This window comes from Papio anubis, chromosome 6, assembly GCF_008728515.1.
Source record: "Papio anubis isolate 15944 chromosome 6, Panubis1.0, whole genome shotgun sequence".
Lineage (NCBI taxonomy): Eukaryota > Metazoa > Chordata > Mammalia > Primates > Cercopithecidae > Papio > Papio anubis.
Window position 1 is genome coordinate 84,825,638 of NC_044981.1, and position 18,203 is coordinate 84,843,840.

The 18,203-nt window shown below is 42.2% G+C and overlaps 2 protein-coding genes across 4 annotated transcripts in view; both read right to left on the reverse strand.

Moving 5' to 3' along the window:
* Positions 1-3,962: 3,962 nt before the first annotated feature.
* On the reverse strand, positions 3,963-7,581 carry LYRM2 (LYR motif containing 2). Of its 2 annotated transcripts, none has more exons than XM_003897906.4 (3): positions 5,550-7,581; positions 4,625-4,765; positions 3,963-4,256 (listed from the first exon to the last, which is right to left on the reverse strand). In XM_003897906.4, the coding sequence occupies exons 1-3, from the start codon at positions 5,592-5,594 to the stop codon at positions 4,176-4,178; spliced, it is 267 nt and encodes an 88-aa protein (XP_003897955.1). In that variant the 5' UTR covers positions 5,595-7,581; the 3' UTR covers positions 3,963-4,175. The 2 variants fall into 2 exon arrangements, with proteins under 2 accessions (XP_003897955.1, XP_021793289.1); XM_021937597.2 differs by lacking the exon at positions 5,550-7,581 and adding an exon at positions 5,280-5,528.
* A 2,081-nt stretch (positions 7,582-9,662) lies between these two features.
* MDN1 (midasin AAA ATPase 1) overlaps positions 9,663-18,203 on the reverse strand; it is a 184,501-nt gene continuing 175,960 nt past the window's right edge. For both annotated transcript variants that reach the window (XM_031667313.1, XM_031667312.1), the window contains exons 96-102: positions 17,577-17,692; positions 16,862-17,036; positions 15,113-15,186; positions 14,889-15,003; positions 13,398-13,461; positions 11,890-12,032; positions 9,663-11,070 (exon numbers count right to left, since the gene is read on the reverse strand). In XM_031667313.1, the coding sequence (XP_031523173.1) occupies positions 10,882-11,070; positions 11,890-12,032; positions 13,398-13,461; positions 14,889-15,003; positions 15,113-15,186; positions 16,862-17,036; positions 17,577-17,692 (876 nt within the window). In that variant the 3' untranslated portion in view covers positions 9,663-10,881. The remainder of the gene's footprint in view (positions 11,071-11,889; positions 12,033-13,397; positions 13,462-14,888; positions 15,004-15,112; positions 15,187-16,861; positions 17,037-17,576; positions 17,693-18,203) is intronic.

Here is an 18,203-nt window from a genome sequence, read left to right on the forward strand (position 1 = left end):
TTTTTATTTGTAATTTTATTTAAGGAGAAATACTCTTTCCCTTTGATATGACTACATTTTATAAACATCAAGGAATACGTTCTGCTGTCTGCAATTTTAGAAAGTCATTCCATTCTGGGTGACAGAATGAGGTAAGGCTGTCTCTTTAAAAACAAAAACTCACACCTGTAATCCTAGCACTTTGGGCACCCAGGCAGGTGGACTGCTTGAGCCCAGGAGTTTGACACTAGCCTGGCAACAAAGTGAGATTCCCCCTCCTCTCTATGAAAAGTAAAAAAATTAGCTGGTCATGGTGGCACATGCCTGTGGTCCCAGCTACATGAAAGTCTGAAGCAGGTGGATCTCTTGAGCCTGGGAGCTCAAGGTGGCAGTGAGCCATGTTCATGCCACTCTCCAGCTTGTGCAACAGAGACCGTCTCAAAAAAGTCATCTGTGTGTTTCTTGCAGGCACATTTATGACAATGTACCATGAATTTAAAATTTCTAACTTGATGGCACATTTTTACTTTTTTTTGAGACATAGTCTCACTCTGTCACCCAGGCTGGAGTGCAGTGGTGTGATCTCAGCTCACTGCAACCTCTGCCTCCCGGGTTCAAGATGAGGCAGCCCTCCTGAGTAGCTGGAATGACAGGCGTGTACCACCAGGCTAGGCTAGCTAGTGGCCTAGCTAGTCTTGAACGCCTGACCTCAAGTGATCCACCCACCTCAGCCTCCCAAATTGCTGGGATTACAGGCATAAGCCACCACGCCAGGCCCTGATGGCACATTTTAAAAGGGGGGAATGACATAGGGGCAATTAATATTTATATAATAAATAGCTTTAGCCACTTCTTATGCTACAAAGCTCTGTACTTAAATTTTTTTACTATAAAAGGATCAATTTATTGTGGTTCAGATACATAAACTGACATTCAAACATCTTAAACTTTAGGAACAAAAGTTTAACATTTAAACAAAGTACAGTTTTCAGGAAACATCCAGAAAGTAATTTGTCTAATCCAGAGTACTGACAAAGATTGCTTCATGATAAAGTGTGTTTCACCAGCATTTTTTTTTTTTCATTCCTCCATAAAAATCACTGGCAGTTTGATTCAGACCAACTTCATAATGATTGTGGCTCCGTACCTTAGAAAAAACTGCTAAATAAATACCTTAGGTTAACCAACAAGATTGGCCTATAATTCAGAGGGTATCAGCAAAGCATATAAGTGAGGAAATTAAATTGTTCTTTAGAGATGATGTAAAAGTGTGTCCATTGCAGTACTTTTCGCCTCTGACAGATTATTCAATTGTCAGTGTTTTACTTTTTTCTGGGGGCGGGGAGGGGAGGGAGGGTCTTGCTCTGTTCCCAGGCTGAAGTGCAGTGACGTATTCATGGCTCACTGCAGCCTCAACTTCCCGTGCTAGACGCGATCCTCCCGCCTCCGCCTCCTGAGTAGCTGGGATGACAGGCACCTGCCACCTTGCCAGCTCATTTTTTAATGTTTTGTAGAGGCAGGGTCCCACTATGTTGCCCAGGCTGTTCTCAAACACCTGGGCTCAAGAGATCCTCCTGCCTCAGCCTCCCAAAGTGTGGATTATTCGCGGAAGCCACCGTGCCCGGCCTTACCTGCTTTAGAAAACAAACAAACAAAAAAACTTAGGTTTTCTTCGAGTCTGTGCTAGTTGCATCTTGCAAATGCAAACCACATAGGCTCTTCAATGAAAACCTTTCCATGCACACCACTGTTAGGAAAAGCATCATTAAATCTGACTTCTATACCCATAAAAGGATGATTCTGAGTTTCAAGATTTTAGATTTACTAGAGATAGCCTGTATTTATCAATCATGTCACACAAAAATATTTCCAAAGTGTTCTCTGTTCAGAAATGTCACAAATGCTTCTGTCAGATCATTTTGCAACAGGTTAATACTTGTCTACATAAAAACCTGAAAATTGGCACAGGTAAGCACTTTGAATTAGTAGATTACCCCCATGCAACAGTATGCAGAATTATTTTGTCTCATGGGCTCTGAGGCTCTGGGGCTCTGGGAGGTAGAGGTGGACCCTGACAGTCCATGTCACCAACATCCACATTCAGTTGATGCCTCTCCTCAGGCACAGTCCAGTACTGGATACCATTTATCATTCTGCAAAATGCTGTCTACATCTTTCAGGTGCTGGTCATTCTTAGATTAGCTTCTTAGCTGTACTGTTCATGAACAGAAGACTTCAATTTTCAGGATGGATGATTCCAGCATCTTCCACAAGCTTTCACTTTCACATCTTTCACTAAATTGTTATAAATTTGTTCTCCTTCAAAAGTGCCCTGAAGTCAACTTTGGTTGTAATGTATTTGTCTCTGACGTATTCTTCAAATTCTTTTTTTCCTGTCATTGGAGGAGAACTGCACCCAGAATCTTATTTTTTCTACTTCTGCGTGAATGTGAAGGTACTCACAGAGGTTGCATCCAGAAGTCTCCCCTCTTCTTTCTGGTAAGTGCTTCAATGTGCTCATTAAGCTTCTCTTTCTCTTCTCTTTTGAACAAAGATCTAGATGCCCAGTGGTGATCTTTTTGATGAGTCCTCTACCAAACGATGACACATGTGAAGCACGTACCTGAACAACCCTCAGGGATAATGCAGGATTTTTCGGGAAAGTTCCAGGGTATCTCCTGGTGTCAGTATACTTTCAGTCCTACGCCTCAGAGTATTTTTTTTTTTAATAACAGCTTTATTGAGATACAACTCATACCTTACATTTAAAATGTACAATTCAGTGGATTTGAGTGTATTCAGAGTTGTGCAGCCTACACCACAAGCTAACTGTAGTATATTTTCATCACCCTGAAAAGGAACTCTACACCCATTAGCAGTTACTCCATTTCATCTACAGCAAGCCTAGGTAACCACTAATCTTCCTGCCTATTCTGGACATTTCGTATGAATGGAATCATCATGTGATCTTTTGTGACTGGCTTCTTTCACTTAACGTTTTCAAGGTTTATCCATGTTTAGCATAGTTTAGCATATATAAGTCATTTGTTTCTTTTTAGTGCCAAATAATAGCTATGGGCATAGGAGTAGAATGGCTAAATTATACAGCAGCTGTTTCATGTTTTGAGGAACTGACAGTCTGTTTTCTGAAGTGGCTACACCATTTTACATTCATTCCCACCAGCAATGTATGAGGGTTCTCTAATTTCTGTACATCTTCACCAACACTTACTATTATTTCTCTTTTTAATTACAGCCATTCTAGTGAATGTGAATCTCAGGGTTTTTTGTTTGTTTGTTTGTTTTGGAGAGTCTCACTCTGTCACCCAGGCTGAAGTGCAGTGGCACGATCTCAGCTCACTGCAACCTGCACTTCCTGGGTTCAAGTGATTCTCCTGCCTCAGCCTCCCAAGTAGCTGGGACTACAGACATGCACCACCACGCCAGGCTAATTGTTGTATTTTTAGTAGAGATGAGGTTTCACCATGTTGGCCAGGCTGGTCTTGAATTCCTGACCTCAAGTGATCCACCTACCTCGGCCTCCTAAAGTACTGGGATTATAAGCGTGAGCCACTGCACCCGGCCTCCTAGTAGTTTTGATTTATACTTCTCTAATGATTGTGTCCAGCATTTACTGGCCATTTGTTAGTGGTTTTTTCTTCTTCTTTTTTTTTTTTTTTTTTTTGAGACGGAGTCTCGCTCTGTCGCCCAGGCTGGAGTGCAGTGGCCAGATCTCAGCTCACTGCAAGCTCCGCCTCCCGGGTTCACGCCATTCTCCTGCCTCAGCCTCCCAAGTAGCTGGGACTACAGGCGCCCGCCACCTCGCCCGGCTAGTGTTTTGTATTTTTTTTTTAGTAGAGACGGGGTTTCACCAGGTTAGCCAGGATGGTCTCGATCTCCTGACCTTATGATCCGCCCATCTCGGCCTCCCAAAGTGCTGGGATTACAGGCTTGAGCCACCGTGCCCGGCTGGTTTTTTCTTCTTTTAAAAACTGCTGAGACATCCATAAACATTTTCAAAATGCAGGGTATGTTTTTCAGTGTTAAGGCAACTGTTTTGATGTGTTTTCCTTTGCTGTCTATCACCAAATACTGTACATACAAATAGAAAGACTGGGCTTTGTGTTGTCCATTGTTAATCCTAAATGCAACGAAACACATGGAGACTTAGAAAATCCTTCAGAATAATGCTATAGTTAAGATTTTGCTAAAGCAAGTGATTTTTCTAACTCCTTGAGCTGCATATTGCCTTGAGTAATCATCATCCGGATTGTATCCTGTAGAATAAAGTGAAATCTGGTTATTGTTTTACCTGGTTAAACAAGGTATAGCTATACCGTTTTATTTGTTAAAATCAACAACCAATACTACGTATTTGAACTGCTGTCTTTTAGAAAAGACAAAAGATTTCCACATCCATACATATAAAACGTACAACATAAAAGTCGTGATAATGCTGAAGAGTGTAGATACAGCAATATTAAATTTTAAAACATCATTTAAAATCGGTAACATTACAAGCAATGATCAAGATATACCAACTCAGTGGCACTATATTCCAAGAGGTCTGCTAAACTTAAAAAAAAAAAATTCACTGATCAATAAAAAGGGTTAGGATCTGTCCTCGCCATGATTTTGTTCTCACCTCTTCGGTGGCACTTTTGTTTCTTTTGAATTCTTCCCTTGCCCAATCCTTCAGGTATTTGCGATCAGAATCATTTGGAACTTGCCGAATTGTTTGCAAAATCCTTCTGTAGAGGAGAAGAACTTGTTGCCTTCTTATGAACTGTAAAAGGGAGGAGCAATAGCAATTACTTCTGCACAATCGCCAGCCTGAAAAGTTCTACTTCAGCAAACCGAGCTGCAACCAGAGTCCTCGTTGGTCAATTTTGAAAAAGGCAAAGAAAAACTTTTTTCTTTTTCCGCCAGGTGCAGTGGCTCAGGCCTGTAATCCCAGCAGTTTCGAGGCCGAGATGGGAGGATCACTTGAGCCTAGGAGGTCTAAGCTGAGGTAAGCCCTCATTGTGCCACTGCACTCAGCCTGCACGAGAGTGAGGCCCTGTCTCAAAAAGATGTTTTAAAGAAAGCATCACGAGGTTCATCTGATCTTTCTGCTTACTGCTCTGTCAAATCTAAGAACCATTAAAAAATCAGCTGACTACCGGGCTGAAAAGGGCTGCCAGTCTCCTAGAAGTTGTTATTACAACGACAGCACTTTTTCTAAATTAACAGTTGTTCAAATCTTTGGTAATCTCATTTGCCGTTTGCCACAGCTCAGTGCAATAGAGAGTAGTCTTTACCGTGGGCACTGAGCAGCTGATGCACCCGGACTCCGGGAAATCAAGCACCTGACGCGTCTCACGCGACCGCACCAAACCAAGCAAGCCGCCCGTGCCTCCCGTCAGGCCCCGCGAAGCGAAGCACCGCCCCGCAGGCATCGGGCCAATCTCAGAGGGCGCGCACGGCGCGTCAGGACCCCGGAACCCGCCCCGTTGGGTGGAGGGAGAGATGGAGAATCCAGAAGCTCAGACCCAGGTAAGCTGTTCGGGAAGGCAGAGAACCGCCGGTACCTGCTTTAACGTTAGCGTCGCTGGGGGTAAGCGGGAAGCAGCCATGTCAGCCAGAGGTCCGCCGGAGCCTCAGCGCGCAGAAACGGAAGTGGAGTCCGACCAAGGGGTGTGGCGAGCTCGGTTTCCTAGGAGACGGCCCGGGGTTGCGCTCTGACTGAGCGCGAGACTTCGGGACTGAGCCCTAGGGTTAGGAGCCGGTTATGGGGTGCGCTGGCCGGTTTTCTCGTCGGTAAAATAGGATAGCAGTGCACCATAGGGTCGTTGCGATAACGAAAGAAGAAAGGTAGGACACTTAGCACAGTTCTTGGTAAAGAGAGTTCAAATGAAAGTGAAGGAGGCCGCGCGGTGGCTCTTGCCTGCAGTCCCAAGACCTTTGAGAGGCCTGTAAGGTGCCTGTAATCCCAGCTCCCCGGGATGCTGAGGCGGGAGAATCGCTTGAACCCGGGAAGTGGAGGTTGCAGTGAGCCGAGATCGCACCACTGCACTCCAGCCTGGGCGAGAGCGAGACCCTGTCTCGGGGGAAAAAAAAAAAAAGTTAAGGTTTTTTTGGGGGAAAGAGGTGAAAACGTATTTGAATGTTCTTTCGAGCCTTTAAAAATGTGTATAGTTGAAAATACTAAAATTGAAAGTGTTGATTTCTTTTACAATTTGTGTTGGTTTTTTCTCTCTCGTTTTCGTCCTGTTCTTTTGTAGCGCAAGCGTTTTCCGGGAGCGGTGGTCTTCACGATCCTTTGAAACAAAGCTTCTGAATGGCTGCTCCACTGCAGTCTTAAGCACTTTCATCACTAATAACGAGGAGCCTAACATCCCTAAGCCTCAGGCTTTTGCTTTTATTTCCTCATAGCTGTTTTTTCTTTCCCACAGTACACACCACACACCTTCAGGTTAAATCACTAGAAGTGGAGTTAGCGAATCTTTGCTATATTAATTTTCCAAGTATTGTTGTGTCGAATTAAAATAAAACCAAAAATTTCATTCAATTTCTAGTTTACTGGGGACTTGCCTGCCTCGCCTGTTGGCATCCTGGGGCTCCCTATTCCTAGCTGTGTTCTGGCTATTTCCCCTCTCCTGGCCTGTTACCTCCCCTGTAAAATGAAATACAGCATCTACCTCAGTTGTGTATCTCTAATGTACTGAGAACAGGTCCTGGCACCTGTAAGAACTCTGATCATTGGTTCTTTTGAACTTTACCAGGCATTGTATGAATGATGCTAACTGCATGACCATCTTATCAATAATATATATATATCAAATTTTGTCTAATACATTAGCTGTAATAGTTAACTAACTTTTTAAAAGGAGTGAAGTTAAATACCCCTTGCCTTTTTAAATTATACTGATTTTGTGAATTGTTCATGACTTGGGTCCGTTTATGAGGAGGACTTTTCTTTTATATGGGCTCTATATTTTGTTTTTGTCATTTATACATACATACATAAACTTTATGCAATCATGTATTTTTGTGCCTTTTGAGGCTTTTCATTTCCCATTCAGACTTTTGTAATTCATTTAAAATCTTTCATTTTTTAAAAATATTGACTCTATCTAGAATTTACTTTGGTTTATAGCATCATGTGGATCTACGTTCTTTTCTAGATGTTAAGCTGTAGCAATACCATTTATTACATAACTTATTCCTTTTTCGGGGCTTTATGTAATGGATGCCTTTTTGACTCTGATAAATTTTTTAGTGTCTGAGTAATCTGTCCAGAATTGTTTCATCTTAGGGTTTTTAATTTTTGTTTTATATGTATGTTATTATTTGGCAGGACTTTAGTTTCTTGTAAAAAATTCATTAGTACTGTTCTCCATAACCTTTTGTATCATTTCCCTCCAAATCATCTTGTGATCTTGATTGGAATTTTGAAATAGTGTTGAATCTATTCATTAATATGTGAGAAGACACTTTTACATTATTTCTTCTTCCCATCAAGAAACACTCAGACCGGGCGTGGTGACTCACGCCTATAATCCCAACACTTTGGGATACCAAGGTGGGTGGATCACCTGAGGTCAAGAGTTCGAGACCAGCCTGACCAACATGGTGAAACCTTGTCTCTACTAAAATACAAAAAATTAGCCGGGACTGGTGGCTCACGCCTGTGGTCCCAGCTACTTGGGAGGCTGAGGCAGGAGAATCGCTTGAACCCGGGAGATGGGGGTTGCAATGAGCTGAGATTACACCATTGCACTCCAGCCTGGGCAACAAGAGCAAAGCTCTGTTTCAAAAAAAAAAAAAAAAAACTCACTCATGCTAGACACTGGTAATGTTATAAGTCATATACGCTCCTTGCTCAAAGACTCATGCTTTGGACAGAAAAACCTCTAAGTTCAATATAGTGCTAACAAATAATGTTGTGGTTCATACTGTGGGAAATTATTCTTCCTGGAGGGCTTGTCTGAGATAGGTATTTGGCAGAAACGCAGAATCACTAAGAGGATTCCAGACAATACATGGAAACACTAGCAGGGATGCTGGGAGAGAAGGGACAGGAGAGTCAAGCAAGAGCCTCATAGGTCACATGAAGCAGCTTGAATATTACCCTCTTCACAAGGGAGAGCTTTGAAGGGATTTTCAGCTAGAGAACTTTTAGAAAGATCTTGGATGTTGTGAATAGCAATGAAGTGAAGCAAGCAAAGAGAAGTTACTGGCCAGGATACCATTGAAGTAGTCCCTGCTAGAGATGAAAAGAGCCCCAGTCACAGTGGAGTGGTGGGAGGGGGAGGGATGGGATAGGATAGGATGTCCAGAAGCCTGACTGGACAAGATGATTAATTTGATTGGGGTATAGATAGGGATGGAGAAGGAAGCAAAGCAGATGTATAGGTTAAGTCCCAAGTTTGTAAACAGGGCAGCTGTTGGAGTGGTCATCCCAGATGGGGAATGTTGAAGGAATGGGTTTGGGATAGGTGAATTAGATAACAGAGTCACATTTTGAATGTAATGCATTTGAAGAGTCTGTTGCCTAAGTACAGCCCCAGCAGATGTCTGAATATAATTGAGAATACCAAAGAGTACACTTCCTGGACCCTTGAATGGAGAATTTTACAGTCCTTTTGCTTCAGTCTGGAGGCCACGGGAGTGGTCAAGTTGTCCAAAGTGAGATTTTATTGTTGTTGTTGTTGTCTTGCTCTGTTGCCCAGGCTGGAGTGCAGTGGCACAATCTCAGTTCACTGCAACCTCTGCCTCCTGGTTCAAGCAGTTCTCCTGCCTCAGCCTCCCTAGTAGCTTGGGATTACAGGTGCGCGTCACCATGCCCAGCTAATTTTTTGTATTTCTAGTAGAGATGGGGTTTCCACCATATTGGCCAGGCTGGTCTCAAACTCCTAACCTCAAATGATCCACCCACCTCGGCCTCCCAAAGTAGTGGGATTATAGGCATGAGCCACCGCACCCAGCCCCAAAGTGAGATTTTTAAGACAGCATGGAGGACTTTTGTGTTCTGCTGTCCATTGCTTAAATATCAGAAGTTACCTACTTGGCCAAGGCCAGGGGGATGGGCAGGATGGCACAAATGTCAACTATCAACATGGCAGATTAATGTATCACCACTCCTGCAAGCCCTGTTGGCAGCACAAGTTGAAAATGGCACTGTTGGGTTCCTGCTTCCTGGAATTCCTACTGTCCGTGATCTCATAAGCTAACCCAGGGCCAAGAGAATCACTCTGGCCACACCAGTTTGGGAGGTCTAAGATGGAGCTTCCAAAGGCAGATATAATAGATTGCAGCACTGTCATAATATTGGTGTCCTTCCCTCCCAGACTCAACCCTACTGGTGAGTAAACTGCCTGCCCTGTAGAGAGCTTTAGCCAATGAAATGTGAATGGATGCAACATCATTTATGGAGGAGAATTTTTAGAAGCCTCCTTACAAGGCTCCACCAACTCACCCTTTTCATTCTGCTGCAAAGCCAGTATATTATAGCTCAGCCTACCATGGACATAAATGCAAATGATAAATCAACCCTTGTAGTAAAAGCAACATTGAAGTTGGAAGGTCATGTTAGCACAGCATAAACTAGTAACAGCTGACTGATCCAGCAGAGAAGATCAGTCCCCTAGCGTACCTTTTACAATCCTGTCATCTTCCATTAAGAATAGTCACAAATTACATAAACAGTGGTATATGTTTTAATAGTTTTCAGAATATAAGCTGCATAGCTTTTTAGAATAAAAAATAATGATATAACTTCAGGTCCATGCTTTGGGACACTTGGTTAAACAACAGGGAATCTGTGTCTTTGATGACCACCTCAAAAGGGTGGCAGACTTCACAGTGTAACTTGGAAACAGACAAGGAGATAGATGATTACATCATGACATATTGCCTACAAAAGAACATTCTGACAGAACATTAAGTAGAACAGAGCACACAGTTTCAAGTATTCAAGCACTGCTTTCTGGCCAAGAAAAAACTGTCTAAAAATCAGTTTCTTCTGACTGGAGCTGCTGAGTTCTGGACACGGCATTTCTTTCCCAGAATGAGACTGGCTCAGTCCAGCTTGAAAGCAGTGTGAGGAATGACTCTTCCCCTTAATCATTAAGAAAAAAAAATGAACTAAACAAATAAATTACTACAACAACAGGGACCATGGCACTGAATGAAATAAAGGGGCAGTCACCTTCCCATCATTGCATAGTCTCCCGAAGCAGCAAGTGTGAAAGAGGATACTGAAAAGCCACTTCGTTTTTACACAGCCCAAGGATCGTTTTTATGGATGACTTGGGCTCCTATAATGTCCGGTTGCTTTATGAGAACACACACACACCACATTCTTCCTACCCTCTAAGAGAAAGTAATACCTTTCACAGTAAGAAAACACCACCTCATACTCTCCAGAAACTGCAGCTGTCTCGACCACTTGACAGCTTTTGGGTACACACTGTGGGCTTGGCAAGGCAGAGCTTAGAGCAGGGTCAAAAGGGCAGCTCCCTTTAGTCCTTTATACAAAGGACTGTCAGAGTCCCATGCTCCCGGCAGCATCTCCTCAAGGCACAGGTGCCCAGATCCCCTGCAAAAGAAAACAGGCAGCTGGGCTCCAACAGTGGGGTATGACCTCCATCCAGGTCAGGGCTTCTGAGGGAGGGAAGAAGGATAACTCTTCTCTAGTTACGAGTTCAGGCACCTGCTGCTGCTTCCAGGTTTGGTATAAAAACCTTAGCCCAGACAAAGCCAGGAGTCAGAGTGTGTTCTCTAGGCTGTAAGATCACGTTATATAAAATAAAAATATTACAATAAAATTTTTTTGTAGTTGTCCAAAAGGGAGCACCTGGGTAAGCAATGTGACCTTCTGAGCATGGTTAAGTCTCACTTTGGACTCCTCTTTCTGTTCTATGGGTGGTCAGAGGCTGTCACCAACTCAAACCACTGTCTGAGGGCATCGCTGAGTGTCTCAGGAAGTGCGTTTACATCTCGAAGAATGATATAGTATGGGAATGGGAACTCTTCCATGTAGGATCGGATTTCAGGCATCTCTCCAGGTCCTTTAAATATCGGTACTTTAATGTCCAAGATAGAATCCTGTCAACAAAAGACATCATGAAATGGGGAGGCAGCGATTAAACCAGCATCCTTAGCTAGCTCTTCTGTGATCTCTTTTGCTAACAACTTTTACATCTGCTGTGTCTTATTCCTGCATATGAACCTAGCTTTTATTACTAAGTAAAAGAATTTTCAGAACTCCACCAAGAAGGAGGTAGATGTCTTTCTGAGTACCCCTTCCAGGAGGATGGACACTGAAAAAAAGGAAAAGGGACAGATAGGAAAATCTACTTTCCCTACAGTGGTGTCTCCCCACCATCCACTTGGAATCATTCACACTAAATCTTTACCTTCCTATCAAGGCCTTAATGTGACTCGCAGAGACAGTGCTTCCCTGGAACAGAACTGCCCTGTAGGCATATTTCACTAAGACGACTGATGCTTCTTGCTGTGAGGAGGGCTGCTGAGACATAAGTCAGTGTGGAAACACCTGATCTCCCTTTCAAAGTGGTCAGTACCCATTATCAAAGCTGCAATACCTGCACTGACTGTGCATAGAGGGCAATGATGACCCACAGAGGATGGTCATTCTGAATCCTGGCTCTCCCACTCATTACCTATAACCACTATGTGTTTCAGTTCCTTCAGTGTAAAGTGGGAATAATGATCCCTACCTCACTGGCTTACTGCAAAGATTAACAGAGAAAATACAAGTGCCTACAATGGTACTTGACAGAATATCATGAATGCTGGGAGTTCTCAGTATGACTGAGTGATCCAGGCCATATTTCAGATTGAACAGGTTGAAGGGAATCCCCACTTTATCTCCAGAAAAGGTGGCTTTTAGTAGTCACTCACCCGTGAACTGGGATTGTCCAATACAACAAAGATGACAAAGATGTTCGCATTCCGGGCAGCCTGAACCGCTGCCAGGACTCTTTCTTTGCCCTCAAGGAAGAGGCCTCGCCCATCAGAGACTACCAGGAGGAGTTGTGCAATTTCTGTAGACCATATAAGAGGAAGCAAGGGAGTAAAATGATCAGCCATTTTTAATAACTCACAACTACCCAAAGTAGGACAAATTAATGTAGACTTAGTCTGTACTATTAAAGCTAAACAGACTTCTAAAGCTGATGAATTCTGGGTACAAACCTAAGGGACCTCTGATGAGATCTATCCCTTAGAATGCCTGAGTCAGAGACAAGGCATAATAAGGGATACTAAGTACACTTCTGTCAGTATAGCAGAATTTCTCAATAGTGTTTCAGGAAATGTTAAATTCTGCTCAACTTCAATTGTAGAGCAACATACTGTAGATGAGAATTAAAACACTATTTTTATGGCTATAAACTTTAAAAATGATAGTACTGAGTAGGGCATTAGAAGAAAGTAGCCAAATCAGAAATCTGGAACTGTGTCTTCCAAATTTCAGTCACCACATATAATCACCTTTAAACTTCTGTTAATTCCTTGTACCCAATTTCTGTATTTTTTTCGCCTTGAAATTTGACTTGTTTAAACAAAACCAAATAGAAAGGAACCATAAACACTGAATAAAATGTTTTAAAATTTTTGCTACACAGTGTTTCCAGCTAAAGATTATAGAGTACTTGAGTTGAGGGTGGGCTGTTTTCGCAAATGTTGAGGGGTGTGAATAACTTGCTTCCATCAAAATCTGAAGCTTCTGCATGATACACTGAGAACACTGAGAGATTTTTGGAAAGAACTAAAGAAATGGCATGTTTCAAGCCCCCACAGTAAATGTGGTTGGATTAGCTGGCTGTTAAATTATGTCCTTCTCTACTCTCCTCTGTCATTAAAATATTAGAGAATACAGTACTCGAAGGGGACTGGTTTCAGGACACACCCCTCACCCCCAGTATACCAGAATACACACATATTCAAGTCCAGAGATGGCCCTGGAGAACCCACCTACATGAAAAGTTGGCCCTCCATATACTCAGGTTTCACATCCCTCAAATGCTGAATTTTCAATCCACTTTTGGTTGGAAAAACTCCATGTGTAAAATAGACCTGAGCAGTACAGACAAACCTATGGTATTCAAGGGTCAACTGTAGTCTTTATATTTAATTCCACACACTTTGCTCCTTTCTCTCACAAATCTGAACTCTTATCAAATAGTTAGTGTCTAGATCCTGCATTGGTTATAAGCTTCATGAGTACAGGTTCAAAAAAAATTTCTGAATGAATAAATAAGTAAAAATCAGCTCCATCGATTTATGTCTTTTCCTGTGGAGCACACCTGTTAAAACACAGTGACGGGGCATTGAGCTGAAGCAAGCAGCTTGGGAATACAGAGTACAAGAAAGCGTTTTGTTTAGGAAGAGGAAGGCATGCAGCTCACCTGGACTGATGTTCTGTGAGAGCTGCTGAGCGGCTGCAAACATGCTGGCAACAGACTCTAGAAACTAAACCGGAACCAGAAATAGACAATTACAAAACTATGTAAATGCTCTTCCCATCGTCAGAGAGACTGATAGTACTTCTGACACTGAAGTGATTATCAGATAACCACCTCAGGTTTATAGACCATCAACTAACTGTCCCTTCTGGCCACATGTAGTTAAAAAAGGAGGATCCTTGGATACAGACATTCTGTTTTATTATTTTCTGAGAGAGGATCTGTGTCACCCAGGCTGAAGTGTAGTGGCACGATCTCACCTCACTGCAGCCTCAATTCCTGGGCTCTGCCTCAGCCTGCCACCAAGTAACTAGGATTACAGGTATGTGCCACCACACCCAGATAATTATTTTTATCTTTTGTAGAAATGAGATCTATGTTGACAAGGCTGGTTTTGAATCCCTGGCCTCAAGCAGTCCTCCCACCTCAGCCTCCCAAAGTGCTGGGATTACAAGTGTGAGCCACTATGCCTAGATGATACAGGCCTTCTCAAGCACAGGTGAGACTTTTCTCTAACATATAACCCACTAGAGTTCTGGAAGATACCCCAAAGTAAAAGAAGTGCTTCTCTGGGGCATAAGAAATCAGTAAGTTGCTCAAATAAACCAAACAGCGTCTTCTTTCAAGAACAGAAAACAACTGAGCAAAAGAGAAGGCAAGAAAATACAGAATGTCCAGGGCAGCCTAGAAAAAGCAAACTGAATCAGAGCAGGACCCAGGAGAAATATGATCTCATGCTCTGTTTTGAACTTGTGTTCTCCTGAGTAAGTCACTGGCTTTATTTCTTACCATTTCTTCTCTAAGCTTAATGAGGGAGAAAAATAGGTCTTGGCCCACCTGATAAGTGTATGGGAGATGGGTTTGTTTTTGCAGAATGTTCCAAACTACTCAGAAAAACAAGCAGGGAGCTAGAAAACCAATGATGCAAAGTCAAGTGATCTCTGAGGAAGTGAGAAAAAGAAGTCATACCTTGTTTTATAATGGATGCCAAGGAAGCTTCTATTCCAGTGGTACCCAGGCTGAGATTTAGGACTATCCCTGTCCTAATACTGCATGGGATGGAGGGGGGGTTCTCAGCCCAGCATGGTGGTAATCCCAACAATTCGGGAGGCCAAGAAGGGAGGATCACTTGAACACAGGAATTTTAGACCAGCCTGGGCAACAAAGTGAGACCGTGTCCATAAAAAAAAAAAAAAAATCAGCCAGACATGGTAGCATGTGCCTGTAGTCCTAGCTACTAGGTAGTCCTAGCTATAAGGCAAGAGGACTGCTTGAGCCCGGGAGTTCAAAGTTATAGTGAGCTATGATGGCGCCATTGTACTCTAATCTGGGTGACAGAACGAGACCCTGTCTCAAAAATAAAAATTGTTCTCCCTCCTACCTACACCAGTTTAAAAATAACTCTGCAGAAGACATTTTATTTCATCCTCTTACCTGAGCAATCTTGGTTTTCTTTTGTTGGAATTTGCAGAGACGTAGAATCTGGGACCCAGAGTAATCACTGAACTGCTCATGAAATGGGTGTAACAGCTTTACAGATTCTCCAAAACTTGGGGAAGGAAAACCAAATACAACAGGAGTTATTTTTTTGCTGTGTGATCAAAATAACCAAGCAGGTTATGAAAAGTTTTCACAATGAAATTACAAAGCAACCTTACCTACACACTGCAATCTGACCCACTTCCAGGAGGGTTAGAGCATTTCCAATCACAGCCAAAGATTCAAATGCAAGCTGTGAATTAAAAGTTAATGACATCAGGAATCAGAGTATCCTCTAAACCAGAGCCTCTCGACTATTTTTTGCATCAAGATTCCCAAAGAAAACATTATTTTTTTTGTTCGACAAGTAGAGGAATAACATGAATAAGGCTATTCTAGTCACAACAAACCCTGAGGCTTTGGTGGCCTGGTACCACAAATGTTGAAACCTAGAATCCATTACACTGATAGGAATGGTCTCCTGCAGACATCGAATAAAAAGTGACCTTGAGGGCCAGGCATGGTAGCTCACACCTGTAATCCCAGCACTTTGGGAGGCCAAGGAGGGAGGATCACTTGAAGTCCAGGAGTTCAAGAGCAGCCCAGGCAACACAGCAAGATCCCACATCTGTGGTCCCAGCTACTTGGAGGCTGAGGTAGAAGGATCACCTGAGCCCAGGAAAGTTGAGGCTACGGTGAGCCACCTGGGCCTGGGCAACAGAGTGAAATCCTGTCTTCAAAAAAAAAACAAAAACAAAAACAAAAAACATTTAGCCAGGCATGTTGACACACACGTATGGTCCCAGCTACTCAGGAGGCTGAAGTGGGTGGGAGGACTATACTGCTTAAGCCCAGAAGGTTGAGGCCACAGTGAGCTATGATCATGCCACTGCACTCCAGCCTAAGCAAGAGAGCAAGACCCTGTCTTTTTTTTTTTTTTTTTTAAAGACCTTGAGAAATATGGTCCATGAATTTTTCTTTCTTATTTTTTGGACCTACATAAAGAGTAACCTCTTGTAGGTAACAAATTTTAAAAACTAATTTAAAATCCATTTATATATATGTAGTCAGATCAGACTGTATAACCATATCAGAAAATTTCATTACCATTTGCAATATGACAAAAGAACAGCTGAGTATTCTACATCTATTATTTCATTTAATCTTCATAACAATTCTGCAAGTATGAGGTTATTACTGTTCTGTGTGTGCTTGTAAATATATATATATATATATATATATAACATATATGTAAATATATATATATATTCCTCACTTTTCAGAAGATGAAACCAATACATAAGAAATAAGTTGCCCAAAGTCACATGTTAATAAATGGAGCTGGGATACGAACCCAGGTTCAGAGGCTACACTAACTTTTTCCAGCAAAACATACAAATTTTAGGCTGCTCATTAGCCCATGCATCACTGCCCAAAACAAACACTCTTTGGCATCTGTAATGGTGGTATACGTTTTCTATTCAGGCTCCTAAACTTAATATTAGCACTGATAGAACAATAACTCAGGATAATTTCAGACATAAAAGAAATGTATCCTAGATACATACTTAAACTATTTAAGACTATGCAGTAATATCTGAAAACTGATTTTTTTTAACAGTACATTGTTGCATTTTCTGCAAAATAAGCACTATCAGGTTTACTTATTCTGCAACTAGACAGTTAAGAACAAACAGCAGGGTCAAGAAACAAAACAACTTAAAAGACCTACAACAGTAAGAAACTAACACATCTGAGACATCCTAAAATTGCCCTTTTGAACTCTTTAAATCTTAGGTCTTATCAAAGATGGTTATCACATTCTCAAAACAGGCCTAACAGGTATTTCAAAATCCATTTTGGCGGCCCAAGGAACATGGTTTGATGTTAATTTCCTATCAAACCGCCACTACATTTCTCTTCCTTACCTGCTTGGTATGGTTGTCTACCATACTAGAAGAGTCATCGATCGCCAAACAAATCTGATACTGGCGTTTACTGGGCTTGGTCCTTCGAAGCCAAATCTTGTCTTTCCGAAATTGACTAGCAATATATGGAATGACTTTCCGTATGTTCAGTCGTTTCCCAGTTCGATAGTCTCCTCTATTTATTCAAACAGGGGCAAAAATTAGTTAACAACTTTTAATTCCTGAGAATTTTTATTAAGGACAAAAATCACATTAATAATACCTTAAAACCAATACCAAGTAACTTGGAACCTGGTACATAGAGGTGTTTCCGTCAATTGAGGACTAAGTGCAGGATCTTCTTGACCTCTAGCCAGAAAAACTGGACTTGTATGTGGCAATAATAATTAGGTCCTTCCAGACACATTTTTAAAAATTAAGAAAAAATACACTAAATATGAATGATTTTGGACATCTTTGAAAAGATCTAGGTGAGTTAACACCTGTAGCAAGTGAATAATTCAACATGTAACAAGGTGATCAATGCAGACACCCAGAAACTTTTGTGCGAGATAATAATAGGAAAACAGGGTAAGGAACAGCATACTGGTGCCCGTACAGCAGAAGAGGCAACCTAGAAGCTGGCACTATGAATGGTTAGCTGCTGAGTTCAACAGAATCACGAAGCTGCCATCTTCTCAGAGCACTGTGAGGCCTTCCAGAGGGAAAGACTTACTTCAGCTTGGCTGCCTGGGTAGGCTCTAATATGAGACGAAGCTCTTCACATAACCGTTGTGAAAGAGGTGCTGTTAGGATCAGGTAACTCTGCCACATCTCAGCGGCAACCTTCTCCTGTGACAACAACAAAATGTAAGTTACCCTCAGAATGTCAGAGCCAACCAAGTCTTCTAGCAAGATGCAAGCCTTAAGCAAAGTGGTAGAAAATGACCTGCATGAACTTTCTCAACAGAAGCACTTTAAATCTTCTCCCAGCAAGCTACCATGTAATTTACTTGATTAAAAATGTCTCTCCTTCCAGCCGGAGGCGGTGGCTAATGGCTGTAATCCCAGCACTTTGGGAGGCCAAGGTGGGCGGATCACTTGAGGCCAGGAGTTCGAGACCAGCCTGGCCAACATGGTGAAACCTTGTCTCTACTAAAAATACAAAAAATTAGCTGGGCATGGGGGTGGGCACCTGTAATCTCAGCTACTTGGAAGGCTGAGGCAGGAGAATCACTTGAACCCAGGAGGCAGAGCTTGCAGTGGGTCAAGATCACGCCACAGCACTCCAGCCTGGGTGACAGAGTGAGACTCCGTCTCAAAAAAATTAAAACTTAAAAATTAAAAAAAAGAAAAAGAAAAA

Excerpts from the sequence above, each read along its gene's own strand:
- LYRM2 (XM_021937597.2), bottom strand. The coding sequence starts at position 5,417 with ATGCCTGCGGGGCGGTGCTTCGCTTCGCGGGGCCTGACGGGAGGCACG. Across the intron at positions 4,766-5,279 it reads TCAGCTGCTCAGTGCCCACG|TTCATAAGAAGGCAACAAGT; the intron begins GTAAAGACTACT and ends TCCCTTTTACAG. Across the intron at positions 4,257-4,624 it reads ACAAAAGTGCCACCGAAGAG|GATACAATCCGGATGATGAT; the intron begins GTGAGAACAAAA and ends TTTATTCTACAG.